The 26,649-nt window shown below is 39.6% G+C and overlaps 1 protein-coding gene across 2 annotated transcripts in view; it reads right to left on the reverse strand.

Annotated features, from left to right (window-relative positions):
* Nucleotides 1-26,649, reverse strand: part of WWC3 (WWC family member 3) — a 95,202-nt gene that overhangs the window by 4,921 nt on the left and 63,632 nt on the right. The window contains exons 9-20 of one of the 2 annotated variants that reach the window (XM_072353147.1): nucleotides 21,950-22,192; nucleotides 18,490-18,579; nucleotides 16,796-17,370; nucleotides 12,386-12,434; nucleotides 11,513-11,587; nucleotides 10,622-10,708; nucleotides 7,541-7,733; nucleotides 6,106-6,273; nucleotides 5,279-5,430; nucleotides 4,429-4,588; nucleotides 2,872-3,036; nucleotides 1,414-1,506 (exon numbers count right to left, since the gene is read on the reverse strand). In XM_072353147.1, the coding sequence (XP_072209248.1) occupies nucleotides 1,414-1,506; nucleotides 2,872-3,036; nucleotides 4,429-4,588; nucleotides 5,279-5,430; nucleotides 6,106-6,273; nucleotides 7,541-7,733; nucleotides 10,622-10,708; nucleotides 11,513-11,587; nucleotides 12,386-12,434; nucleotides 16,796-17,370; nucleotides 18,490-18,579; nucleotides 21,950-22,192 (2,050 nt within the window). Of the gene's footprint in view, nucleotides 1-1,413; nucleotides 1,507-2,871; nucleotides 3,037-4,428; nucleotides 4,589-5,278; nucleotides 5,431-6,105; nucleotides 6,274-7,540; nucleotides 7,734-10,621; nucleotides 10,709-11,512; nucleotides 11,588-12,313; nucleotides 12,435-16,795; nucleotides 17,371-18,489; nucleotides 18,580-21,949; nucleotides 22,193-26,649 lie in introns of both variants that reach the window. The other variant, XM_072353138.1, reaches the window with a different exon arrangement.

The raw sequence follows: 26,649 nt of genomic DNA on the forward strand, positions 1-26,649 counted from the left end.
AAATGGAAGGCACAGTTATCTATCTACATATACCATCAAGAAACCAGTATCTGCTTACCAGGCTAAACTGTAAGCCATCTATCAACATCATATTAACTTCCCACACTCCCTTCTACACCTGCTTGCTCTGTATGGTGAGTGGAGAAAGAACAACTTAAGCTATCAGAATCATAGAATGTTTTGGGTAGGAAGGGACCTTGAGGTCTACCCAGCCCCAGCCCCTGCCACGGGCAGAGCTGTCCCCCACCAGCTCAGGTTGCCCAAGGCCCCATCCAGCCTGGCTTTGAGCACCTCCAGGGATGGAGCATCCACAGTCTCACTGGGTTACCTGTTCCAGTGTCTTACCAACCTTCTGAGTAGAGAATTTCCTCCTAACGCCTAATCTAAACCTCCCCTCTTTTAGTTTAAAACCATTCCCCCTTGACCTATCACTATCAGATCATGTAAACAAACAAACAAAAAAACCAAAACCAACCCACAAACATTCTCCTTGCTTATAAGCTCTATTCAAGTATAGGAAGGCTACAGTAAGTCTCCCTGGAGGCTACTCAAGGCTGAACAAGTCCACCACCATCAGCCTTTCTTCACAGCTTTCTGAGCATCCCTGTGGCTCTTGCCACTCCAGCAGCTCCTCATCTTTCCTATACTGTGGCCCTCAGGCCTGGATGCAGTACTTAAGGTAGGGTCTCATGAGAACAGTGTGGAACAGGATATTCAGCTCTGATCCCTGCTGATCATTCTTCCTTCAATGCAGCCCAGGATACAACTGGCTTTACCAGGCTGCCAACATACACTGTCGGCTCACATCAGCTTTTCACCCACCAGAACTACCAAGTCCTTCTCTGCAGTGCTGCTTCTCAAGGAGTCTTTCTCCCAGTCTGAACACATGACTACCCCATTCCAGGTGCAGTACTTTGAACTTGGCCGTGTTAGAATTTACCGAGTCCTCATGGGCCTGCCTTTTAAGCCTATCCAGATCCCCTTTGTTCCAAAAACCTCACATACTACTGCTGGGCCTCAAACACTGCTGTTTGCTAGGCTGCATGGCAGGGGAGCTGGATGTTTTCCCATCATTCATACAGGCTTCTGTGGGACTGCATTCTCTATCATAAACAAGATTTTAGAAACTGAACAGAGTTTACACCTAAATCAATACAAATCTAGTGCCAGTTAAACAAGTTTTTGTCTGTCACACCTTGTCCTTTCCTCAGCAATCACTCACAATCCCTATGTCTACTTCTCAGATTAAAACAAAACAATCAACTAAAACAAACAGAAACACCATTGATTACATTACAGAAGAGTTGTGTATTTGCCAAAAAGATCAGAACGCGTAAGTAAAACATCTAAAGCTTAGGTGTGGAAGTGCCATTGTTACAGCAACTTCAGTGAACAGTTATTTCCCAGCCATACCTGCTTATACCGTAGAGTACGCCTCTCCAATGTATTCCGGACAAATGGTGATTTCCTTGGCAGAGTTGAGCTGTCACTGTCACTGCGATACAGCTGGGTAGAAAAGATATTGAATATAAAGCTTGCTAACATCTACATTCAGAAATAAGGATTCTTTTTTTAATTTTGAGTTTTAATACAAAACAACCATTGAAATTATGTAGCTTTTAAACAAATGATTTTTTTTTTTCCATTTTCAATCACAAGTTTGTCTTTAGTTATTTATTAAGAAAAAGCCATATATAATAAAGCTTGTATTGAAAATGTAAAGTAGTTCACAGATGCACTGTATGCAACATAAATAACAGGGCAAAACCAAGAAGATTTACAGAATTGCCTAGAATGGCCTAGGTTGAAAAGGACCACAGTGATCATCTGCTTTCAACTCCCTGCTATGTGCAGGGTCACCAACCACCAGAACAGGCTGCCCAGAGCCACATCCAGCCTGGTCATGAATGCCTCCAGGGATGGGGCATCCACAACCTCCTTGGGCAACCTGTTCCAGTGCATCACCACCCTCTGTGTGAAAAACACCTTCCTCCTCATATCTAACCTAAACCTTCCCCGTTTCCCCATTTTAAAACCATTCCCCCTTGTCCTATCACTATCCACGCTCATCAACAGCCATTCCCCCTCCTGTTAAAACACTCCCTTCGAGTACTGGAAGGCCACACTGAGGTCTCCCCAGAGCCTTCTCTTCTCCAAGCTGAACAAGCCCAGCTCCCTCAACCTTTCCTCATAGCAGAGGTGCTCCAGCCCTCTGATCATCTTAGTGGCCCTCCTCTGGACCCACTCCAAGAGGTCCACACTGTTCTTGTTACTGAGGTCCCCAGCCCTGGATGCAGTATGGCAGATGGGGCCTCACAAGTGCTGAGTAGAGGGGGACAATCACCTGCCTCTCCCTGCTGGCCACCCCTTTTTTAATACAGCCCAGAACACAGTTGGCCTTCCGGGCTACAAGCGCACACTGCTGGCTCATATCCAGTTTCTTGATTCTTGGCTTAAAAATCACTATGGCACTTTTAAACTCAAGCTCTCAGAAACATAGGAAAGACTGCAATTAAAGCCATGTGCATTCCACCAATATTGCAAAATTCAGTACTGATGTAGTGATCTGCAATACTGAGAAACAACTCTAAAATGAATCACTAGCTCAACATCACAGGCTGCCAAGTAAAGGAGCTGAAGATTCAAGTTACGGTGGGTTCTTAAATTTTAGCAGAAATAAATTCAGGTTTAAAGTCAAGAACAAAGGGACCTTTTCCCTCCACCTCAATGCTTATAATCAATGAAACATTCATTATCATAAAAAAAAATATATGTTTCTTGTAATTAAAGTTTTAAGAAGAAATTATCACAACCACATAAAATAATCATGTGAAGGCGTCTCCTTCTGTCTTCTATTTAAGCTATACTCACTCTGCAAACGTATTGACTTCGTGCTCCAGGTGAGAAGGTCTGGGAACGAACAATTGTGCTGCTGCGAACAAAAGCAGAACCCCGTGGCCTGCGGCTGGTTCTCTCTTTTGGAAGGATAGCAACTTCTTCAGGAAACAGATCCTCAGTATTAGTTTCCTTATCCACCTAAAATTACAATGAAGGAATTTTTATTTATTTACTTATTTATTTATTTCCCCTCTCCCTTTATTTCAACACCACTGAAAGTAAACAATCTGGCTTGTTAGTTAGGCTAAAGTTTTAATGAGCCCTGAGAACAGAGAACGAAGCACCTCATTTTCAGTAGTTTTTACTTTAGGTCATTCAAAATTAGGAGATAACTTTTCAGGAGCCTTTCCTGGAACAGTAAGAACTATAAGATGCAGTTACAACGTGAATCATAGTTGCAGAAGACAAAGACTGCATTCACTATTAACAACTGGGCATTAACCGAGCTACCACCTGATCTCCCAGCCTCAACAAAAAGAGAAAACTAAGCCACGTTTCAAACAGCAAGGTGACTCTGAAGGAACCTAAAAAGTTCAGGAATTCAAACCAAGAGAAAAAAAAAAACCAAAAACTTCAATAAAAGATTGCTGAAACAATGAGACAAAAACATTAAGCTATTTGGAAGTACAGGTAAGATATGCTGCTCTATCATAGCATCAGAACTTTAAGATAATCCAGTAGGATCATCCCTAAAGGTAACCCAAACAGCTCATGTTTCTCTATACTTCAATGAAACTGTTTATTTCAGCTTGTCAGAATTATTTTCCATGTTTCGTATCTTGAATACCAAAGATTTAAAATACCTCCGTTTCAGCACATTATTATGAAAATCTCAGCTCTGTTTCTTTTAACACTGTAACAGCAACGAAGTTTTAAAACATTAAGCATCTTTCTTCCTTTGAGAATTGCAAGTTCTCAGAGCAATGGAATTTCATCATGATCTTTTATGTTACAATTTCAAGGCAATAAATGATAGAATCATAGAATCACAAGGTTGGAAAGGACCTACAAGATCATCTAGTCCAACCGTCCTCCCATCACCATTACTATCACAAGCCACTAAACCATCTCTTGTAGCTCCTCATCCAGACGCCTCTTGAACACTGCCAGGGATGGTGACTCCACCACCTCCCTGGGCAGCCATTCCAGTGCCCAACCACTCTCTGGGAGAAAAAGTTTTTCCTTATGTCTAATCTAAAGCTCCTCTGGCACAACACAATGATGCAAGTGCATATTTAAAACTAGATAGAGGTAGCAGTTAAAATTCTCCTGCCTTTTAATGTAAAAGCTGCTCTATTTAGAAGTAGCTAGCAAGAGAACAAAACAAAAACCAACAAAAAACCCACCAGCCCTGCAGAGGACACTCAAGAGGCACACCGCTGTCATCAAGGCAGTGCTCACACAGGACTGCTAGTCTCATTTCTTTTCTCTCCAGATCAATTTGCACTTAACCTCAACAAGCAGCAGTAACATACAGAGCGTGCACCAGACATCATGGCAGTTCCCATACTCAGTGCCTTCTCTCATTACCTTTACTGGTGGAGGTTGGAGTTTTCCAGAACTGTACTGGCCTGCTTGAGTTGCAAATATGTGTCCAGCTAATGAATCCCCGCAAAATGGCTCCGGATAAGGAGGGCTAGTCTGGGTGCAATTACTGCATCCACTGTCAACAGATTCTGCTTGCCAACTCCTGAAGTCAGAACATGACAAGGATTTTGTAGGTATTAAAAAACAAACCAAAACAAAAAAAAACCCAACCCACCCATCAAGTTACGAATAATAGTTGTACACTTCCTCCTCAGTTTCTCAATTAAGAATATTTCTGCAATAGAAATACAGAATACGTGTTTCTGTAGATGCACAGAAAAACAAATAAATTTCATGACAGAAAAAAAAAATCAGCTTCTGTAATTTCTTCCAAGTATACGTTCTGGTCCTTGTAACAATCACAGAAATCGGTAACACAAAGAAAAGCATAACTCACTTAACAAAAGAGGAGTATTATTAGTAACGAATTAGAGCAGTATGACATATTTGCTCTGCAAGCATTGCATTGCGTATTTTTGCATTTTCCCGTGTCACTACATATACATGTATCTTTGTTAAAAAGTACAGTGCAGTTGCCTCCCTAACAGTGTATCTGCTTGATTCAAAACAAGTGTTTTCCCTCTCCCCCAAATTCCAAGTCCTATAAACTCATCTAGTTATTCAAATGAGAGTTTTTCCTGTTTGTGCATCATCACGCTACAGAAGAATTTTACACCCATAGCACCAACAGGGAGCAGATCTCAGAACAAGAATCTGCTGCTTCTCCTGCTGTATTTCAGATCACCACTGTAGTTTAAACATGCTTCAGATTAGGTCTTTTAACTATTTGTACCTTTCTGATATGGCTTCTGCCTGGTCCTCCTTTCTCTCCATCTCCAGGATTTCCTCCTCGGTGTACTCCAGTTTCACCCTCTCTTCTGCCAGCTCTCTCTCAACTGCTTCCAGCTGGGCAGTCGTCCGAGCTAACAGCGCTGTCACTGCATCCTGGAAGGTAAACTAGATTTCAGACAAACCTGTTTGTACAAGCTCTTGTATTTAATGCATATTATTCAGAGAAGACAATAGAAAACACAATCGTTGTATATTCATATTTAAGAAAGAAAAAAAAAAAAAGCTGTTTTGAATGATAATGATCAAGAAATAATGCAATTTCTCATGCAAACTGGGCCAAAAGTAAACACTTCATAGTTGCACTAAGCAGCAGCTCACAAGCTAAGAAGTTGAGTCAAAACTATTTATGGACTGGGAGACTTTATCTCACTATGGAGCACCATCCAGTGAGTTAGATCCAAGTCCATCTCTGGAAGTCACCTAATCTGACATCCTGCTCTAAGGAAGAACAGCTATAGAGTCACACCAGGCCGCTCAGTGCCACAATGCTGAAAAATCCCCATGGATGGAAACGGCACCACCTTTTGTGGCAGCCTCTTCCAGGGCAGTGGCAGATTTTTTTAATGAGTTTTAGTGAGTTGAACTGGAGGCGTGCATATGAAAATACACACAGTATATTTCAAGATCATGTTCAGACATGACCCAGCTTTTAATTATTCTTTTAAAATCCAGATGTTGCCACAATAAAGTGACTCGAAGACAAGATCCCAAGCAACCACCAATCAGGTCAAATAAAGTTAAACAAATAATTTTTTCAGAGTTTCATACCGTTTTAACTGTGGTTACATTTCCAGAAGACCGGGGAATACTTTCTTCACATTGGTGTTTGTTCTTTGGCCTCTGGGGATCCGAACCAGTGAAGATTTGAACAGAATACCACTGAAGTTGCATCTCACCAGAACTCTCCAAATCACTCAGGTTTATCTGAGCAATGCCCTGTAAGCAATAAAAAGCATTCACCACAATAAGATAAACATACACAGCAGGATAGATGCCTTGTCATTTAACGAGTACTCCATTTGTGATGGAAAAAACAATGCTTTATGAAAAACTAATAGAGTCTTCTAGTAAGAGACACTCTTGTTCTGTTTTATCATGATGTTTAAGATGCTGTATTTCTTGCCTCCTCTTACTCAGCGAGGCTCACACCCATGACCTAGGTTTTCAAGGTAGACTAACAAAAATTCTTGACCAGATGTGCTCAAATAATCATCTCTTATCAACTGCTTAACAAGACACTGTGCTACCTGTATCTCTTAACTATGTCTAAAGGCTTAAAAAAAAATTTAATTGATGCATTCAAATCCCTCTGACTTCAAAACATTCAACAAACATTCATTTGAACAAATTTACATTTGAAAATAATTAAATTAAACTAACATTTAACATATCTAAGGTCAACATAGCTAACAGATGTAACCTATTTAAACAACGTTATACTACTTTGAATTCACCTACATGAGATGCCTCCATCAGTTAAATGTTAAGTAAAACAACTGGTTGGCCTGGTTCACTGTTACCCTGCAGCCAAGTTAAGATTGATGTCACGACTATTACACAGCGACGATCAGTTTGTATTCGCTATCTTTTTATTAGGAAGCTGTTGTACAGATACTGGTTCATTGCACATGAATGACGGTGCCGTGCAAGTCTTGAGCACTGCACAGTTTGAAAGCATTCAGGTGAAGTCTCTGGGATAAAAGTTTACAGCATGCTCTTCTCACACCAATATTTAGCAACTGCAGATTTTTCAGCTTTCCCCAAAGCAATCATTTGTAGAAAATGGATTAAATTAAAAAATAAAATAAAACCAACACCTCCTCATCTACTAAATCCCATAGCAATGAATATAGGTAATATATCAAGTTTAAATATAGTTCTGCAATGTAACAGATATCATATTTAACAAACAGTTTTATTAATAGTATGGATAACAGTACTTTCAACACTGCTTAAAATACTCCAATTCTAAGCTACTAGTACTACTGCTAATTACTTCCAAATCTTTATGTAGTATAGAAGGTGCACGCTTTGAGAGCTTCTCTTGTATTTTTTATAACACTACCATAACGATGCACGTGAACCAAGAACCACAATTACTCCCAACTTAAAACTTCACACATTACTACAAAATAGTCTTCACACTTTGATTGTAACTTTGGTTTTCCATATCACAAGACTTTTAAGAAAATGGACCACTTACCAGTAACTCTTCTTGTTGCTGATGGTCAACCGAGCAGATGTACAGCTGAAGTGATTTCAGTTTCAAAACACTTGAATGCACAGGGATGCGGAAAACCTCATTAAATATTAGCGGAGTTTGGAATTCCAAAGCTCTGGAGCAGTAAGTGGTTGGTGTGCCTGACTCGAGTGGTGGCAAATAAACTCTCACATGACTAGGAAGAGTAAAATAGACAAATAGCACAGCTCAGATAAAGAAAGCTATTTTCAGGTATTTTGCATTTCTGAAAATCAAGCTACATGAAAATACCTGTAAACTTCCATATTAAGAACCTGCTTTGGGATCTCTGTTGCAGGGAACAGAGCAAAGCTCATTTGGAAAATGTATCTTTCTCAAAAACCAACCTTTTTCTAACTTGGTGATTAAGCACAGTCACGAAGTGCCACTTGAGATGCCCTGAGGTATCTAAGGCATCTACATGGGGCTAGCAACTATAACATAAGATCTGTGGGAGAGCTACAGCCCAGCAGCAGCTGGAGGCCAGGTGCTACGCTGTGAGGTTTCAAGTGGAAACATATATCCGTGTTTAAGTAACTGAATTGCTCCTCTATTTCTTGTCTCCATCCACTAAGCACACCTTTCTTCCTTCCCCACCCAAGAAATTCAGTACCCAATGGCAGCAAAGGATTCCACATCACAACCATTTGCCACCTTAAAAAAGCCAGTTTACATATCTGATATCCTCCCATTTTAGGCTTCATAACAAAATCAAAGTCTGCAACCATTTCAGTTTGACAAAAGGCAACACACCAATTTAAAAACTGTTTGCTTTCTCCTCATTCTGATCGCCTGTTGAGCCCTTGCAATACCACATTTCATAGAATCATAGAATTACTCAGGTTGGAAAAGACCGCAAAGATCATCAAGTCCAACTGCAGCCTAACCATAGTACCCTAACTCTAACAACCCTCTGCTAAATCATATCTCTGAGCACCACATCCAAACTGCTCTTAAACACATCCAGGGACGGTGACTCAACCATGCCTTCCCTTGTGTCAGCAGAAAGAGGTTCATGCAACTATGTTGTGAACCAGATTAGAAACCTCACCTGGGTTTACAAACTAACCCAGAGAGAAAAAAAGGCTTGCAGATTAAAGAAAAATCCAGCTCAGAGGCTCACTCCAATTGACCACACCACTGCAGGAACCCTTATGCCAAAAGCAGAGGGGGTGACACTGGCAGACACTTAAATGTTAGAAGACAAATGATAGAACTCATTATGGTGGAACCGTACAGCTGGAGAGTGGGGAACTAGTTAAGCTAAACTGGTTCATGTCATAAAAAGGAAGTGAACCAGTTCCTCTGTTCATCACTTGCTGCAGGTAACCTCCCCTCCTCCCCCCCACGTTCTGCCCTTATGCAATCAAGTTTCAATGGACATACAGATGCCTGGAGGAGCTCGTTAATCTGGCTAAAAAGCTTCTGGTATTTTATTTATTTATTTATTTTTTGACTAGTCAAATCAATAAATTTATCTTGCAGACACAAAATCTCCAGATTCCAGCCCAAGAGAAGAATGAGGAACAGAGCTGCTTTTTTTTTTTAGTGTCACTTAAATGCCTGACTACCTTGATGACAATGTCCAACAAACCCTCCAGAATCATTCATTTCCTTGGTGACTATATTTGATTTTCTTCAGATGACATTCATTTCTTTTTCTAACCACGAGGCAACATAGTTGAGCACAACTCAATATTCACGCTTTTCCCCTTCAGCATGCCCTAGTGCTCGTACTGAAAACAAAGAACTGCCACTAATGCAATGACCTACATGAAAAATTTCCACTCCAAGTCTGCAACATTTGCAGGGTCAAGCTTTCTGAACAAAGATCGTCTCATTCTGTGAGACAGATGTCAATTTAAGAACTCCCACTTAATGACTTATTTTACAATAGAACAACATTATCACAACTCCGTTTTCCACAGTTTTAAAGCAACTTCTAACAGAAATAAAGTTCAACAATACTCATATTCCTTTAAAACATATTGACACATCACTAGATAGGACTGTGCTTTATGGCAACATTTCTGCTATTTAAAAAATGCTTATTAAAATAAACTAAGTAATGCTCTCTGTGATATGGAATCTGAAGCAGCAGTACATGCAGCCAGAAGTTAAAAAAAAAATGTTAGCTGAGAGTCAGTACAAACAATTTGTGTTAAAATTATTTTCAGAAGATGCCTCATAGGTATTCCAGGAATATTATCATGGCTACAGAAATTGGTTATTTATCTACTACTTTTTCCTGATAAAAAGCAAGGTTTCTCTATTACTAATCATTATAGAAGCTACCTCAGGAATTTAAGAAAATTACATTAAGCTTATGCCATGATATATCACAAACAGATTGTAGATAAGATTTATAAGAAGCATTTCTAGAACACTATGAATATTGTAGATAATTTTTTGTACAGAAGTCATGAGGCAATAGAATGACCTGTGTCCTTGAACAATCTTTCTCGTATATCAAATACATTAAAGCATATGTCATTGGGAACTATATCTGCTATCTCACCGTTAGTACAGAGGTTGGCACTCACAGAATCACAGAATTGTAGGGGTTGGAAGGGACTTCCAGAGATCATCGAGCCCAACCCCCCTGCCAAAGCAAGTTCCCTACACCAGGTCACACAGGTAGGCGTCCAGGTGAGTCTTGAATCAGAGAAGGAGACTCCACAACCGCCCTGGGCAGCCTGTTCCAGGGCTCCGTCACCCTCACTGTAAAGAAGTTCTTGCGCACATTCGTGCGGAACTTCCTGTGCTCCAGTTTCTGGCTATTTCCCCTTGTCCTGTCTCCACACACTGCTGAAAAGAGTCTGGCCTCACCACTTTGCCCCCCACACCTCAGATATTTACATATCTATAAATATAGATAAATATAAATTTATACATATTTTTATTTTTATATATAAATATAAATATTATATAGCGTTCCATAAAAAGGACACTTATTGCCTTCCCCATGTAAGTTAAGATAATGGTTTAATTTTGCATGAAAGCAAACAAAAGAAGCAGTGGTCTTTTGGTAAAATGTAAGCTTACATTTTGCAGTTTTCCTTAACAACTAGACTAGTGAAGTTCTTCAGCTGTAGTACATGGACTAAGAGACATTCGCTTCCACTGTCATGCCTGAAAAACAAATTTCCTATGTTAGTCACCATTAATACGTTCCCTAAGAAATACAGACAAAAAATACTACCAAGACTTTACGAATACAAAAATGCCTTTTGCAGTCAAATGAGTTACTTGTACAAGTCGGCCTGAATCAAACGCATTTAAGGGTATCACATTCAGAACTATAAAAGCATTAACTACATTAACAAACTTATCAGAGCAAAGAGAACTTAACATTATTCGGGTGGAAAAGAACACTGCCTAGAATGACTCTTGATGGCGAACAAATTTTATAAAACATTCCTGGATTAATGAAAATGTAAAATAAATACTCTTATTTTCTGCAACAGCATGAGTTTTGAGATAGAACTATCACACCTGCTTGAAGTTTGAAAATTCCAGGCCCTGGGAACCCAGGGATAGACAGCATTCTGGAAGACATCTCATCATGCACTGCTACCACCTGCCCTTTCCCACACCACCTGCACAATTAACAATAGCTTGACACAAGCACAGCATTTCAGAGGTGCATTTAGGAGTCTCATTTGTATTTATCTCTTCAGATGTGATTTTCCTAAGGTAATCATCTTTCATCAGGCATAAAAAAATCAGATCTTAGACACTGAGACATAGCCCCACATCACCGCTCACACTAATGGCCCAGACAGTGAAAATACTACTGAAAGATGTAACTAAAGCCCCTTAATTAGTCAGCACTGAAGGGACACCAAATGAACAGTGGTTGCCCCAGCAAAAAGTGGCATGTTGACTGTTGCATCCAACCACTTTCAGTTCAAAAACAGGAGTAACACTACTTACAGAAATCCAACATGTATTTGTAGTTCTTCATTACTGGCAATATCACCATAAACAGGCTCTTCCAGATCTTCATTCCTGCACAAACAGAAAGGACTGTAAACTACAAGCTGATCTATGATGTTGAAGCATAATGAATGAACATTTATTTCACGATTTGTGGATATGACTGTTCAGTAATATAGGGGGAGACTGAGATATATTTAAGAAGAACAAAAGAGAAGCAATAATTCATATTTTGAAAAAGCTCTGAGAATAATTCTTAAGGCTAGTTCTGTATTTGTTCGGTCTTCCATTACTCTTCAGAATCATCAATGCCTTATCTTCTTCCCAGTAACTGTTTACTGTGTGGTAACAGTAGTATAAAATGTCTTTACCCTGCTTCAGTCACTTGATCAACTTGCACATTTAGCCTTGCAGCAATTCATATACATTTTTCCCCTCATCATAGGAAGATGTATACTTTTAATTATGTCTCAGAACTTAAAGTCCTAAACTGTATCATTTTCTTTTGTTAGAGATGGTTGAAATAAAATCACCGCTTTATGACTAACATCTTTCAGGTGAGAAGTATTGGATGTTAAAATGCTAGAGACAACCAAGTGAAAAGGACTTAGCAACTATGAAGATGACAGAAGAATTGTACGTAAAAACCTTCATCCACTTAACACATGCAATCTAATATTCTTACACTACAAAGAATCAGCAATTTTGAAAGCATATCCAGAAATTTACTATAAATTCTTTCAGGCCGTGTGGCAGAACAGGAATATTTCCAGCTTACTATGCATTTATACACCTGACCTTTTGCTTAAAGCTTCAAACACGCCACTGTCACTAGCCAGTGAATGATCTGAGAGACATGCTGAAACTCGCCTGGCTCTCCTCTCCGATCTTCGACCACTGTCTCCTCGCAGAGTTACAGCTATTATGGAGAAAAAGAGGAGGCGACATCAGCTCAGGACAATCTCTTAAGGATTAAGCAAGAAGCAGTATATGAGCAGCAAACAGTACAACTAGCAGCAAAACACTTGGTACAAACACAGCTCATTGTCTTGTCATCTATCTTTAAAAGCCTACGATACAGTGGACCAGAGATTTTCTGTGAAAGAATTAAGGCTAATTTCTCCACGACACGACTAAACGTAAGCTGATCTCATTGTTATTACAGTGTTCTTCTGGAGGCTTACATTAATTCAGTACATGCACACATGATAATCTAAACATCTAAGGTTTACCTACTGATTATTCAATAGTTTGAAAATAAACAGAGACTCACTCTTTTAAGAAGTTATCAGATAACACAAAGTGAGGTTTTGTTCTCAGGAGTTCCCATGTATGAATTCTCAAAGCACATTGCTTATATCATCTCATAACAGCAACTTTTATTTACAGCCTGAGAGATGTTAGCCAAAACAACCAGTGCTTTTCATCTCACTCACAGCAGTTCTTGGTGAATGACTTTGCAGACTGACAGAGGGAAGAAAAAGTCAACACTCCCCCCCCTCTCCTCCATCTCTTCTAAATCACCAGCACCAGATGATGCAAATACAAGTAGAAACAGAATGTAAAAATCCTTTAAGGTATGTGCACAAGTGATAATGCTCAAGAATTGCATAGGTAAGGTTTCAAGACTTCAATGAAAGGTTGCAACTTGAGTTTTTCCTCTTTCACATCCTAGAGAGAATCCTCACATGGACTTGTGGAACTGCAGTATCTTTTACCAACTTCCCCCTTTTGCTTAGGATCAACGCTTGTCCTCAAAGCAGAAAAGCAACGGCAAAGAGATGCCCCTTTTAGAAGTAGGGAAAGCATCATATTTCTTCTACCTGTGCTCATGAAAGTAAACAGGTGTCTTAGAAGTATTTTAGGTTTTAGCAGACACTATTGGAGTGATAGTGGCACAGCACACATCACAGGAAGGCAAGCAGCAGCAGTTTGAAGCTAAGATTCCCATAGGTATGTCTGCAGAATCATTTATCTGTGCTTTTGGATCAGCGGCCCTATGGACCTCCCCTCCAAATTCAGTGAGCAACTTAGCCATCTTCAGTTACACAGGGCATCTATTTGCTGGCAAGAACATTCCACTCTGCATTTGTTTCTGTACCTGGATAAAGAACTACCCTATTTCTCCCTAATTACAACATCCCATCTTATTGTCCAGCACGTCATTTTGCCATACAGCTCATTTCATCCTCTCTGCAAATGAGAGCCAACCTGTACCTGACTCAAACAGACGCCAGAAAACTGCTCAAAATGTGCTAATAAAAGAGGCAAACACCGTCATAAAACCTAAAACAGAGACATGAACAGACTTCACCTACCATGATGCTGTCAGGCCTTACAATGTTCTAATAAAGCTGAACCTTGCAGAAAACATTGTTCAGGTATTTAACCACAGCCATGGATATACTGCTTATTTGACATAGCCAAAATTTAAGTAAGCCATAATGATTAAATAGATACAACTTGATATCAAACAGCATTCTGTCAAAGTCAAATCTAGCAACATTTCCTCTTTCTTTCACATGCATCTTGTACAAAAACACTTCATACACAAAAATCACACTGGGAATTACAAGCAAAAAGAGCACAATTAGTAATTTTAAGTTCACTTACAGTGCGTTTTTCTGTTGTGCCGCATGAGAAACAAGACAAAATGAAAAGCACACAGTGATCAATCATCTCTTAGGTCTATCATTAGGTCAGTGTTTTGCAAACTAGATTACTCGGGCACTGAGGGAAATTTAACACTCAAGAAATTATTTTAGGACAGAGAAGAAGACACAGTGAAGATCTTTAAAGACCAATGTTATCTTAGCACTTTTCCTCCCACCCCCAGCTTTACAAATGCAATGTACACACCCCCAGAAGAGATACAGAAAAGGAAAATAACAAATAAGGAAAAAAAGCATCAAAAAATCAGTTTCTGGAGAACTCCTGACCATGCTTGAGTACTGCTTCAAAGCAGAGTATACACAATGTACTGCTATTCCTCTGGAATTTGGGAAATCACCCCATATTTTGTTTGATGGAGGAACTGGTGACAAATTTGTCTGACTTGAATACTTCCTGGTTTTCCAGAGTCGCCCCTGCTGATTAGCTTTACATTGCTAGACCATCAGGTGGCAGCAGCAAAGCATACAGAATAGTAATTCAGTAAAACCAAACGGCCCTCGACATCTGGGGATTCCCAAACTGTCCTGTATGAGGTTGATGCTCCATCGGATTCTTCAAGAAAACAGTACTGAACTGAAGTGATTTTAAAATGTTCAACTGATAGATGGAGACAACTGCATTACAACAGCAAACCCACCAAGTAGGGGATGCCAAGCTGAAAGCAGTTGTGACTCCAGCCAAAAATCAGAAAGGTTAAACTTGCTTTTCTTTCCCTGGCAATTGTTTCAAAAACCAAATACTTCAAAAAAGAAAATATCCATCAAGACCTTTTAGTCATACATTCAAAAAGGAACAGAAAGCACTAAGTTAAACACAGAGAAAAGTCATAAACCCTGAACTAGGAGCAGGACCGGCCACCACAGTAGTGACAGAGGCATCACAGACATGTTCTGCCAGAGGCCTTCAGAAAGAAAAGAAGCAAAATATGTAAAAACATTACAGAGAAGGGGGAAAAGGAAAACTGAAGCAGCACTTGACCCTCATCCTAATGCTCTCTAAGCCCTCAGACTGGGCCTTCATTTCTAGGAAACACATATGAGCTATAAATGAACTACTAGCGTAGCTTCACTTACCACAGTGGGTGAAGACACGGTGTGGTCTGATCTGAGGTTTAAAGAAAGCCTCAGGAAACTTCTGCATGACACTAATTTAAGCACAGAGTTACATGTTGGTCTCCAGAATTCTGTTTATTTTGGTCAGAATACCGCAATACGGGCAGGAGAAATGTTTATGTCTAGTAAACAAATACTGCAGCACTATCTTCTGGCAGTATGAGCTGCGTTAAGGAAAGTACGTCTACACTCAATTCCGTATGAACAATGCAGGGTTGTTAGCACAGTAATGGCCTTTTTCTTCATAAAAAATAGAAAGCTGAAATCTTTCTCTTGGAGACTGTTCGTGTTCCTTTTCATTATCTCCTGACAATCAAGATCTGATGGGATAACAGATTCTCTGCTTACATTTCCTAGTATCCCCAATTCTCTAAGTCCTGAATGTAGTATTCCACACATATATTAGAAATGAGATGTGAATTATAATCTTTATAATATTCTCTAAAAGCCCTTCTCCACCATAATGGTATCTATTAGAAATGCAGCATGTTGACACACAAAAATATCATAAGGAAGGAAAATTTCAAGAGCAGTTCTTCAATTGATTAAAATAAGAAAAGAAATGAAATGTTTATTTTTTTAAGGTTTCTGTTTCATCTTTTGATCTCTTCAAGTTTCTAACGCACTCTCATCTACAGCACCTCAGAAGCTTCCAACAACACAAGCTGAGGAAAGTCCATCAACTCCACATTCAAGCAGGAAAAGAAAACCCTAACAGTATGTGCATGGTAACTGAGTCTGTTCTGCGACCGCAGAGCACATGCTCTAAGATAACAACAAAAATCATTCTAGTGGAGGCTCAGCTCCTCACACATCCCCCGCAAAAAATGCTTCCCAGCTTCTGAAGTAGTGAACTCATGAGCACAGCCTATCATGTGTTCAGCACCACCCTGCCACTGTGGTTCCCATCCCATTGCACAACACGCAGACATGGGAACCTGGTACTGGAGTGGGCATGAATTCAGCACGGCGCCAGCCAACCTTCAAGCACCATCACAGCAGCAATCACCTCATGCATCCCTCCTCACTTTTTTTTTTGTTGTTCTAAAAAAATCTGAAACAAAGCAACCAACAACATCTTCTGGGTTTGTGTTGCTGGAAATTATCAGAATAATGGCAATGTGGATAGAAAAGGGGATGTATTAAATCATGTGTGTTTTTACCAATGCCTCATGCAAGACTAAAATACATATATCTTCATGTGCTCCACTCCAACAAAGTTCACATTCCTTTCCCTTCCTTCCATCCAAATTATCACAAAATTTCCTCATTTCATCTCTGCCCTAAATCAAAAGGGTTTTTTGTTTTGTTTTTATTTGGTTTTAGGGGGAGAATAGGGAAGGAAGTCCTCTCATTTTCTTTTTCAACACCTAACATTCACCATGCAATTTTTAACTGAGCAAAGTTAAATCGAACAGAGTAACAATGTCCACTGTGCCAGTATGATTAGGGTTGTGTGCCTCACGTGACAAAATGATCAAGTCCAGAAACTCACCTCCAGTAGGCTGGACAGCAGTCAGCTGTGGGCCCATTTCTCGCACTCCTTCACTGTCGACAGGATAAGAGGACATCTGAGATGAACTTGTTCCTTGTGCATCATCATCACCCAATGCTGCGGTCTGAGCTCTGAGCATTTCCAGAGCTCCCATGCCTGCCATCTCCTCAAAGCCTTCAGACATCTGAGCCAAGGGAGAATCTCGGGATGCAGAGAGAAACGGGGTGTCCAGAGGTGAGCTTGGAGGGGACAATGATGACAAGGAGGACCGTGATGACAGGGATGCCAGGGACTGAGGGGTATCCAGTGACCTCCGTTGCTTATTGAAATTTGAATGTCCAATGGGATCAGCGTACGGCACGTCCTTTGTCAGAGACTCAAAGGGAATGATGTCAAAGCGCAAATGCTGCCCGTAGTCTGTAACGCTGTCTGACTTGTCATACTGCGGAAGGCCATAGATGTCCGTAAAGCTGACTGAGCTGAGGGAGCCTCTGCTGGAGGCCAGAGAACCTCGGCTGGAGGCCAGGGAACCCCTGCTGCTGCCAGATGACATTGTGAGGGTGCTAGCTGACAGACTATGTCAGGCAAAGGAAAAGGAAACAAAAAAACACCTTTCAAATATGATCACAAGCATTAGCACAGACATAAAAGCATTAGCCCATCTAATATAAGCAATTCTATACACATTCAGCACATGACATAGGGAGATGATCTGTCTGTTTAGGATCTAGCTTGGGTTTCTTGTTCTGATCTCAAGCACAGACATGACTGGAAAAGCACAAGTGACAGTCTAATCAGAATTATGTGCAAACCAGGACAGAGTACAACAGGACAGGTCTACTCCTTGCTCTGAATTATAAGCAGCACTAATTTGGCAAAGAAGAGGAAACAGGAAGGCTTGGGTAAGTGGACTCAGCATAAAGCTAGGAATGGTAGATTGCTTTGATCCAGCCTGAATGGGTGTTAATGATGAATCATAAATGTATCAGGGACAAGAAGCAAGAACAGACTGGGAAAGGCCTAACAAACTGCTGCTTAAGTCTCACCCCCACAGGTTTCTTCAATGCAAAATGAAAACAACTTTAGCATGAATCTTATTTCAGATCTTTCTATCACTCCCAGATGGCTACAGAGAGAATAGCGTACGTGACGGACAGAGATGAAGTAAGACACAGCAGGAACTGAGCTTTTGATGTTGGCATGGTGTTGAGCTGAGGAATCCCTGAGAGCTGCACCGAAGAAGGCAGCTGTGAGAGTGAATATGCAAAACATTCTGGGCTTCTGTGTGGGTCTTAGCACGTTCTCATATTCAAATGACAGAATTCTGTCATCTCATCAGGGATCAAAATCACCTCCTTCAGAGAAGGTACCAGGATATTAAACTTCACAGAATTTAGAAGAATTTTGTTTTCACATAAAGTAAATCTCACAATTTTACTACTGGCTTTGATTACTCCTTTTTGTAAAAGAACAAAAGGGAGCATACAGAATTCCCTGATATTCGTAATAATCTACCCCAAACAGCCATTACTAATACTATTTACAGAACTCCATTGAAATCAGAGATTTCCACAGATCAATCTGAATAAGTTACCCAGCACACACACAGGAAATTTTGGAAGGCGAACTTCCATTACCAATATTATTCTCTGCTGCACTTAAACTTCAAAACCTACTCTTTCTGCTCAGCTCACCTTTTCAACTGGGAGTGTAGATACGAGGTTAAACGTGTAGCTTCCTCCAGTTGCATAAGCAAACAATTCCTCTTTTCCTGTAACAGTATCCTGTAATTAAAGAGATATGTATTATCATTTTTCTTTATTACAGTAGTATTCAAGAAGTGCAAGGTGCTTTCCAAGTATAGAAAAATGCCACTGCATCGCAGTTTAGAACATAAAAAGAAGCTTTCTTGTTTAATGAAAAGACTGAATTTACTCTGCGCATACGCAGCAAAGGAAACTCCACCAGGAACATCGGAACCAAGACTAGCAAATTCCCAGACAAGAAAAGTTAGCTGAGGCACAGTGTAAGCATCATGACATCAAAAACACGCTACAGAAACTGTCAAAGTCATAAAAAGTTCTACATAAAAACATTAGACTCTACAAGACTTTTTTTTCCTTTGTGTCAATGTAATTGTGCCAGTAAAATACAGAAAACTAATATGACTAGTTGCCCTGGCAGGAAAAAAATATTCCAATTAGTTCTGTTATTCAAGCAAATTAAGGTAAAAAGAAAAGCTTCTGAAAATTTTTGTTAAGCAGTTACCATAAAACAAAAGTTCAAGTCATAATTCTACTTGTTTCAAGCAAGTTTATATATTTAAGCAGAAAATATAACATTTTGAATACTAAACAAGGACAAAACCCTCTTACTGTGACTAATTTTTTGCACATTCTAATAACAAGCAGCTGAATTACTCAGCACCACTGCCACAAGTAGAATGTACCTGTAATGCTGTCAGCCTTACATGACTAGAAGATTTCTTAAATGCTCTACTGAAATGACTGTTTATGAGGATAGTGATAGGACAAGGGGGAATGGTCTTAAACTGAGACAGGGGAGGTTTGGGTTAGATATTAGGAGGAAGTTTTTCACACAGAAGGTGACACACTGGAACAGGCTGCCCAAGGAGGTTGTGGATGCCCCATCCATGAAGGCATTCAAGGCCAAGCTGGATGCATCTCTGGGCAGCCTGATCTGGTGGCTGGCGACCCTGCACGTAATAGGGGGGTTGAAACTACATGATCATTGTGGTCCTTTTCAACCCAAGCCATTCTATGATTCTATGAATGCGCATTTATTCTTTTCCTGAATGACAGGTATTCTTGGTGCTTCATTATTCCAAACCCTATCACTAAATTTCAAAATAGAATCAGCATAATAACCCATTTCATGTTATACATTTGTACACTTGGAGCAGGAAAGTTACTGCTCCAGACCTGTGTTTATAAGTTGAACAGAAACTGTGATTCTGACAGACAGTCTGGAGACAGCATAACAAACGTATTTAAGATTCATGTGTCAGACCCTACCAACTGCAGACAGCTGCTACAACTCAACATGCTGAAGGGCAGGATACAAAATAAAAAAAACAAAAAACAAAAACAAAACAAAACAAAACAAAAAAACCCTTTTGGGGAACCCTTTTGGATAAAACAAAACGGCAACGTTTCAGTGAAATGTGGATGGTAAAGGTACAAAACAAAATATCTTTGTGAAGAGTAAAAACAGAAATCTCTCAATTTTGTTGGCCTGCAACTGCACTAATTCAGTATGTTGGCATGGAGTCTGCAGTGCCATGCTCCAGCAAACCTTTCCCACCCTCTGGGGAGGCTCCCTTCATTGCAAGCACAGAGCAGAAGCTCCACACCAAAGCATGTGCAAGATCAAAGCTTTTCTCCCATTTCTGTGCATAACAGATCAACCAAGTGGTGCAAGGAAGGCTGCAGCTCTGCTCTATCACTCAGGTGATCACTGCATGCAGGGACCCCTTTGTCATACAGATTTTAAGTTAGCTCTGATCCGTAACACAGCACATTTCAAACTCCACAACAGCACAAAACTGGTAATTATTTAAACAGGAAATTTCTTTCTATTTTCTGACTAGAAGGAAGTAGAAATAGTAAAGTAGAACTGGGAATAGTTTTGGTTATTCTTGAGCCTAAACTAAATAAATAAAATAGAGTTACTAATAGTTAAGATTTTCTCCAATTTGTTATACAAAAAAAAGAGTGCCCTTAAATATTATTCTAACTTCTACATTTTGCTAGCATTTGAAATATCAAATATCACACTGGAATGCTGGTTTCCACTGCATGAACTACATGGAAAAATAGCTTGGCCTTCTTGCCAACACAGTATGCAGTACCTAACGTGAGAGCCCAAGAACAACAAATAAAGCGTACTACATTGCAGTGTAAAGTGAACTCCCATCTCTGTCAGTTCACGCTGGAAAGCTTGTTTGACAATATTGCAGAAAACTGCAAAATACACAACACCGAACTGCAGGGTGGCTGTTAATTCTCTGTTTTTATTGCCTGAATTTACCATCTAATGGAAGTCCGTCCAAAGGAACCAAAGTTCCCAGAGTCTGTATGTGGAAGGCGCTTCCAAATCTATTTAACGGTTTCTCAATTGCATAAATATTAGCCTTAAAATGGATCACATTCGATCTGTTTCTCATCATTTTCCCTAGTATTAAACCTGGCTTTTTACCATTTGTTCATGTCTCAGTTTGTTTCAGAAAGAAAAAGAACAGCAAAAAAGACAAACCTTTCATGCCTCAAATGGGACAAAAGTATTGTTCTGCTATAAGTAAATTAATTAATTTTAAAAGGCCACAAACCTCTTCACTGTAAGGTTTTAAGATGGCATTTCTGACATTTATATATCATGCATGTATCAATTATTTAAGAAAAGGCAAGTCTGCAAAATATAAACAAGTACTTCCATGCCTTCCACTGGAAGCAGTCTATGGTAACAAGAACATATAAAGAATTTTTGTCCATTTATTTGCCTAGAGGAAAAAATGTCTAATTGGGAAATCAACAGCGCTTCTGCTGCAATGTTTTTCTTCGTTTGTTTCTTCTCACACATAACTTTACACTGAACTACATTTCCAAGAATGACTCAGTTTACGATACTGTCAGAGTTCAGATGTGCTCGTGCTGCAAAAATTGCAAATTAAAAGAAAAAATTTTGATGAAACAGGTGAAAAATATCCTTTAACTTTCCCATTCTCAAACAGAAAGTAAATATGGGGAAGGATCTTTGTTCTGATGAATTTGAAGACAATCATTACCCTATCGTAAAACAATACAAAAATCTTCCTCTGTCCAGGTGCTACCGTTTGTCATATCCTTATCTGGCAGCCTCACTCAGATGACTTCTAAGTATCTGATGCAAGCATTCTAATCTCTTCTTTCCATTCCCACCATTTAGACGAAGAAAAGCCAGCCAGTCAACATCACTAACAGTCTTCCACAGAACTTCAAGACAGGCAGAATTAAATAATGGCAGAGTTAGGAGCAAACGTTTCCTTCACTCAAACAAATTACTAAGTTTTTTTGTTTGTTTCTTAAAAACACGAAATTCTCTACCCTTCATTTTGAAACTACTCAGTGGTTAAGAAAATGATGGAAGTTCACAAACCTTTCAGTGGCCCCATGAGCAGAGGTTGCACGAGCACGCTGAATTTCATCCTCCAAACGCCTTTTTTCTTCCTCCAAACGTGCAATGTCTTCTGGAGATCGTCTCTGCTGACTGATGAGCTGTAGCTCCTGAAGAAGAGCCTCCTTCTCCTTGATGAGCTGAAGACGGTCCCTGTCCGCTTCAGCCATTCCTGGCCAAGATTCATTGTCTAGCAAGGCCAGCTGCTGTTGTATATTTGAAACTCTTTAAAAGAGAATAAATATATTTCAAAACACAGAACAAACAAAGATGAAGACACGTAAAAGGAAAAACATCAGAAGGTGAAGCCTGTCCGCTTCAGTGAATTTCATCTGAACTCTGAAACAAAAAAACTTAGCATTCTTTGGGAGGCTTATTTGTTTCTAGGCTTGGGATATTTCCTGGTTTGTTTGTTTTAAATGTAAAGAATGGCAAGTATTCATGAATGTGTAACTGTATGAGAACTACAACACATTTATCACGTAGTCGGTATCTGTCTTCACAGATGTCATTTTATAGAAAAACCAACTGATATTTTAGAGCTCAAGTACGTCTGTACAAGCCGATGAATGTGAATACCTTTTTGTTACTCATTCTTCCATTATCAGGTCTTAACCTGGGATCTGAGAAACGCAGAGAAGGAAGTGTTGGCCATTGAGAATTTCTGTATTGTCCTGCTACACCTCAACAGAGGAACACGTCCTGACTGACAACAAAGTTTTAAGAGCCTATTTGTTATCAGCAACAGAAAAATGTATGTCCAGAAAAAAAGATTTACTGTTTGGAAAATACAGATGGCTTCAGATGGACCCATCATCAAAACAGTTAGATACTCTAACTTCAGTGTTATTTTTAGTTGTAGACCTCATAACCAAAATGAGGTTTGTTGGGTTTTTTTTTTTGTTGTTGTTGTTGTTGTTATTTTTATTCTCCATACACTGAAGCGTAACATTCTTGCAACTACTGTTGTCTTCTGATTCCACAGCTGACACTGTGAGAAACTGATCTGCTAAAAAGAAATTCTGAGCTCTAATAAACACTACACCAACCCCTAAAGCGAAAAATTTCACAACTGTTTCTTTTGGCAAAACCAAAAGGTATATAAGCGTAACCGGGAGAACACTCTGTTACTGTTGGTTTTTTATGCGTGTCCTACAGTTATCAATTTAAGGCACTCCAGAAGCTTACAGTTAAAATGAAAAGTAAATAAGAAAATCCAGCTTTCTGATTTTTGAACATTTGTAAGAAACTAAGCTGTACCAAAGTTAGGTGTTTGTACAACACAGCTTCATCTTCACTTTGAAACGGCAGCATTCAAAGTTAAGGGCAGAAGAAAAAATTACTGCCCTTAAAGGAAAAAGTATATGGTAATAAAAGAAATGAATGAACAAAGTATTGTTAAAAGCACACAACAAGCAAGAGGAAAATCCACAGCATGATAACGTCTGCCCAAGAATAAATGAAAAGGCACACACACTGAAGGTAGATTTTTCCTAAACCCTAACCTACAGCAGTATTTATTTCAGACTGTCAACTGGAACTTTGGCTATCTTATAATCACGGAAAGGGAAATAAAGTGCTAAAGTAAGTCATTGACAGCATTAGTTAGTTTACATGTTCATATATAAACAGGAATTTTACTGTTAATTTTGACAAATACCATTCTTCCCCTTTATTTTTCATTTACAAGTAAAGAACTTGGGTATTATGTTACATTTTAGCCTGAAGTATAATACTTTATCAAGTCCTTCAATACTTTCTCAGTCTCCTTACATCAATACCCAACTTCCTGTGAACAGCTAGCGGAAGCACCATTGAATCAATACATGCAGTTCAAATATTTCACTCCTCAGCTACTGTGTGTGAATTCCAGAGGCAGTTTCCTGATGAACACCTCATCCCCTCACGGGGATGTCGGGGCCACTCACTCTCCCTCTTCTCCCTCACCCACCCTGCTAAGTGGTTAAAGATTCAGGAAACATTTCTGAACGTGTATACAGCTTGATTTTCAAGTGTTCAGTGCCAAATGAAACAAACAGGAACCCAAGGTTTGCTTGAGAGAATTGTAAAACTCAAGTACATTTGGATGGTCATAACTTAGTTTGGGAGTGTGAATCAGCTGAGCCTTGGCAACGCACTGGAATGGCCACATTCACAAACTCTCATGTGGCTTGTGAATGAAAGATGAAATGTGTTTAGTGAAGACTCTGGGTTCAGTTTGATGAAACAGCTGAAGGAGTGACCTGCTCACAGTTGTCTTACTAGGTATTTTTCTAGTGCAGACTGAGCTGGTTACGGTACTGGCCACTGAAGTAAATAAATGCTAACACAGGCAGCAAAGAAGAGAGAAATGCCAGAAGGCAAGATGGGAAAGCGGAGGAAGGAAGGATGTGATCTCTCCTTTCAGTGCCGTTTCACCATCAAATCAGCTTGGCTGATCAGGACAACACTCTAAATGCAGGAGGTTTTAATTTAGACTCTTGTGTTTGCTAAGCACACGTTACTCTCCTGTATATGTCATTCCAGATTAAAGTTTTTCTCCCCAAATTTCTGTTAGAAGATGCTTTGAAAGCAGGAAGTTGTGGTACAATAACTTAATCGTACCATTATTAAAGGAAAAAAGTACTGTAGTGGACCAGGCTTGTGTAACTGAAAAGTTCCAAAATCTGATTAGGTACTTAATTTCATTCCCTTGATGCTCTCAGCATTAATGCTAGCAGTTCCTGTCTCCATTTCTTCCCCTAAAGCAAAGACAAAGCACTTGCATAACACTACAAACTGCAGAAATCTGTTGGGAGAACTTCAGCAATAGTAAGCCAGTTTCCTGCAACCTGTATTTCCTGCAATTCCTGCAAGCACACCAAACTTTTCTGGGGAACTTTGCTGCTTGTCTTTCACTAAGGACACCTCTATGTACTATATTGCCCCCAAAAGCTACTAGTGATAAAACTTGTTAAAATTAAATCTCCTTGGCTGGAAAACATCCTCAGGGTTTTTACAGTCTCCCTCACCTCAAACCTTAGAAACATATCTGAGGATAGGAGACATAATGAATTCACCCTAAAGCTTAATAAGAAAAACCCTTCCAAGCATGTTTCATACCTGCAGTTTGTTTCTTGCAATGCAAGCTTTTTTTTCTGAATGGAATAAATAAACACATTTACCATGCTTGTCCATGCCAGACTTAATGCCCATACTACACCAAACATCTCTTACAAAAAGTGGCTATTTTGCCTTGTTTCAATGTATATATTTCATCTACCTTAAACACTATGTAAATCAATGACTTGACAGGCGTAGCAATTTAATTCCTTCCAAACACATTTTTGCTTCTTACTGTGTATTTTTCAGATACCACTTCTTAAGTCTAGTCACTACGAGAGTCCTTTTATCTTGGCCTAGCACCAAATACACCCAGGTCCCTACTGATGTAGCAATTTAACATATTCCTGGAAAAAAAACAGTTAATTTCAAACCATCAACATTCCAGGCATTTTGCCCATTCCCATCCTTGCATAACAAGCACTGAGGAGCTTGCATTCCATGCTTGAGTAGGTGGTATCAAATGACTGGTTTCCTAGGTAGGCAAGACTGACTTGCTGTTGATTTCAATATTTAAAAATTTCTAATAGAAATGAATATAACAGTTCCTATTAAGCAGAGAAGCAAAGGTTTAACCTTAGTGATACAAAGTAAACTAAGATTTGAAATGGCAAAACTTGATGGTCACAGTGAAATAGCTGCTTTGATGCACACATAGACCACGACAAGACAGGCATGGCACAAGGGTAGAAAACAGGACAAACATTAATTTTCCAAGCATCATCCAAACTACACCATGGGGTGGAAGAAGCATCTATTTTCAGAGTGATACAGCATGTCTCAATCATTACACTTCTACATAGGCTCCTCTAGACAACAGAGCAGCAACAGTTCACCAACTGCAGGGAACCTGCTTTAGCAGGAGGTTGGACTCAATGACCTCTAGAAGTATCATATCATAGTATCACAGTATCGTGCGAGTTGGAAGGGACCTTAGAGATCATCAAGTCCAACTCCCGGGTTTCAAGCCCCCTTTGTAGCGAAGCGGCACTTCTACCCCTGCACCACAGAGGGGATTCGAACCCGAGCCCTCCGGTGCCGCAAGCAGCAGCTTATACCACTGCACCACTGGGGGCACACAAGTCCCTTCCAACTCCTATGATCCCGTGCTTTTGTCACTGGAAATAACTGAGGAAAACAAAATGATTTTGCTAGCATTCAGAACTTCTACTTCCAGACTGCTATCTGAACCCTGCGTGGATGAATAATTGCTGATGAGCTCAAGAACTTCTATTTTAGAAGGTTTTATTTATGAAAGTCTAGCATGAGTTGTCCTCCAAGCGACCTTAAAGTAAAATCACTTTTTATGACATGAAATAACCTGAACTGCTGACATTACAATTAAGCCCATTCCTCATTATGAGCAAAGCAGGTGTCTTGGGGTGATAAATACTCTAAAGGAATATCAACATCCTAATTTATATTCATCAAAGCGACAAAATAACACTAAGTATTTCCTAACCTACAGGCACTGATCATCCTGGCTTAAACAAGCTCTCTGAATATACTTTGACTGAATCTTCCACGAAAACAAATAAGAAAAAGAAGAAAAACACTTCTTGACTTTTGGGTGACGCACC

This window comes from Excalfactoria chinensis, chromosome 1, assembly GCF_039878825.1.
Source record: "Excalfactoria chinensis isolate bCotChi1 chromosome 1, bCotChi1.hap2, whole genome shotgun sequence".
NCBI lineage: Eukaryota > Metazoa > Chordata > Aves > Galliformes > Phasianidae > Excalfactoria > Excalfactoria chinensis.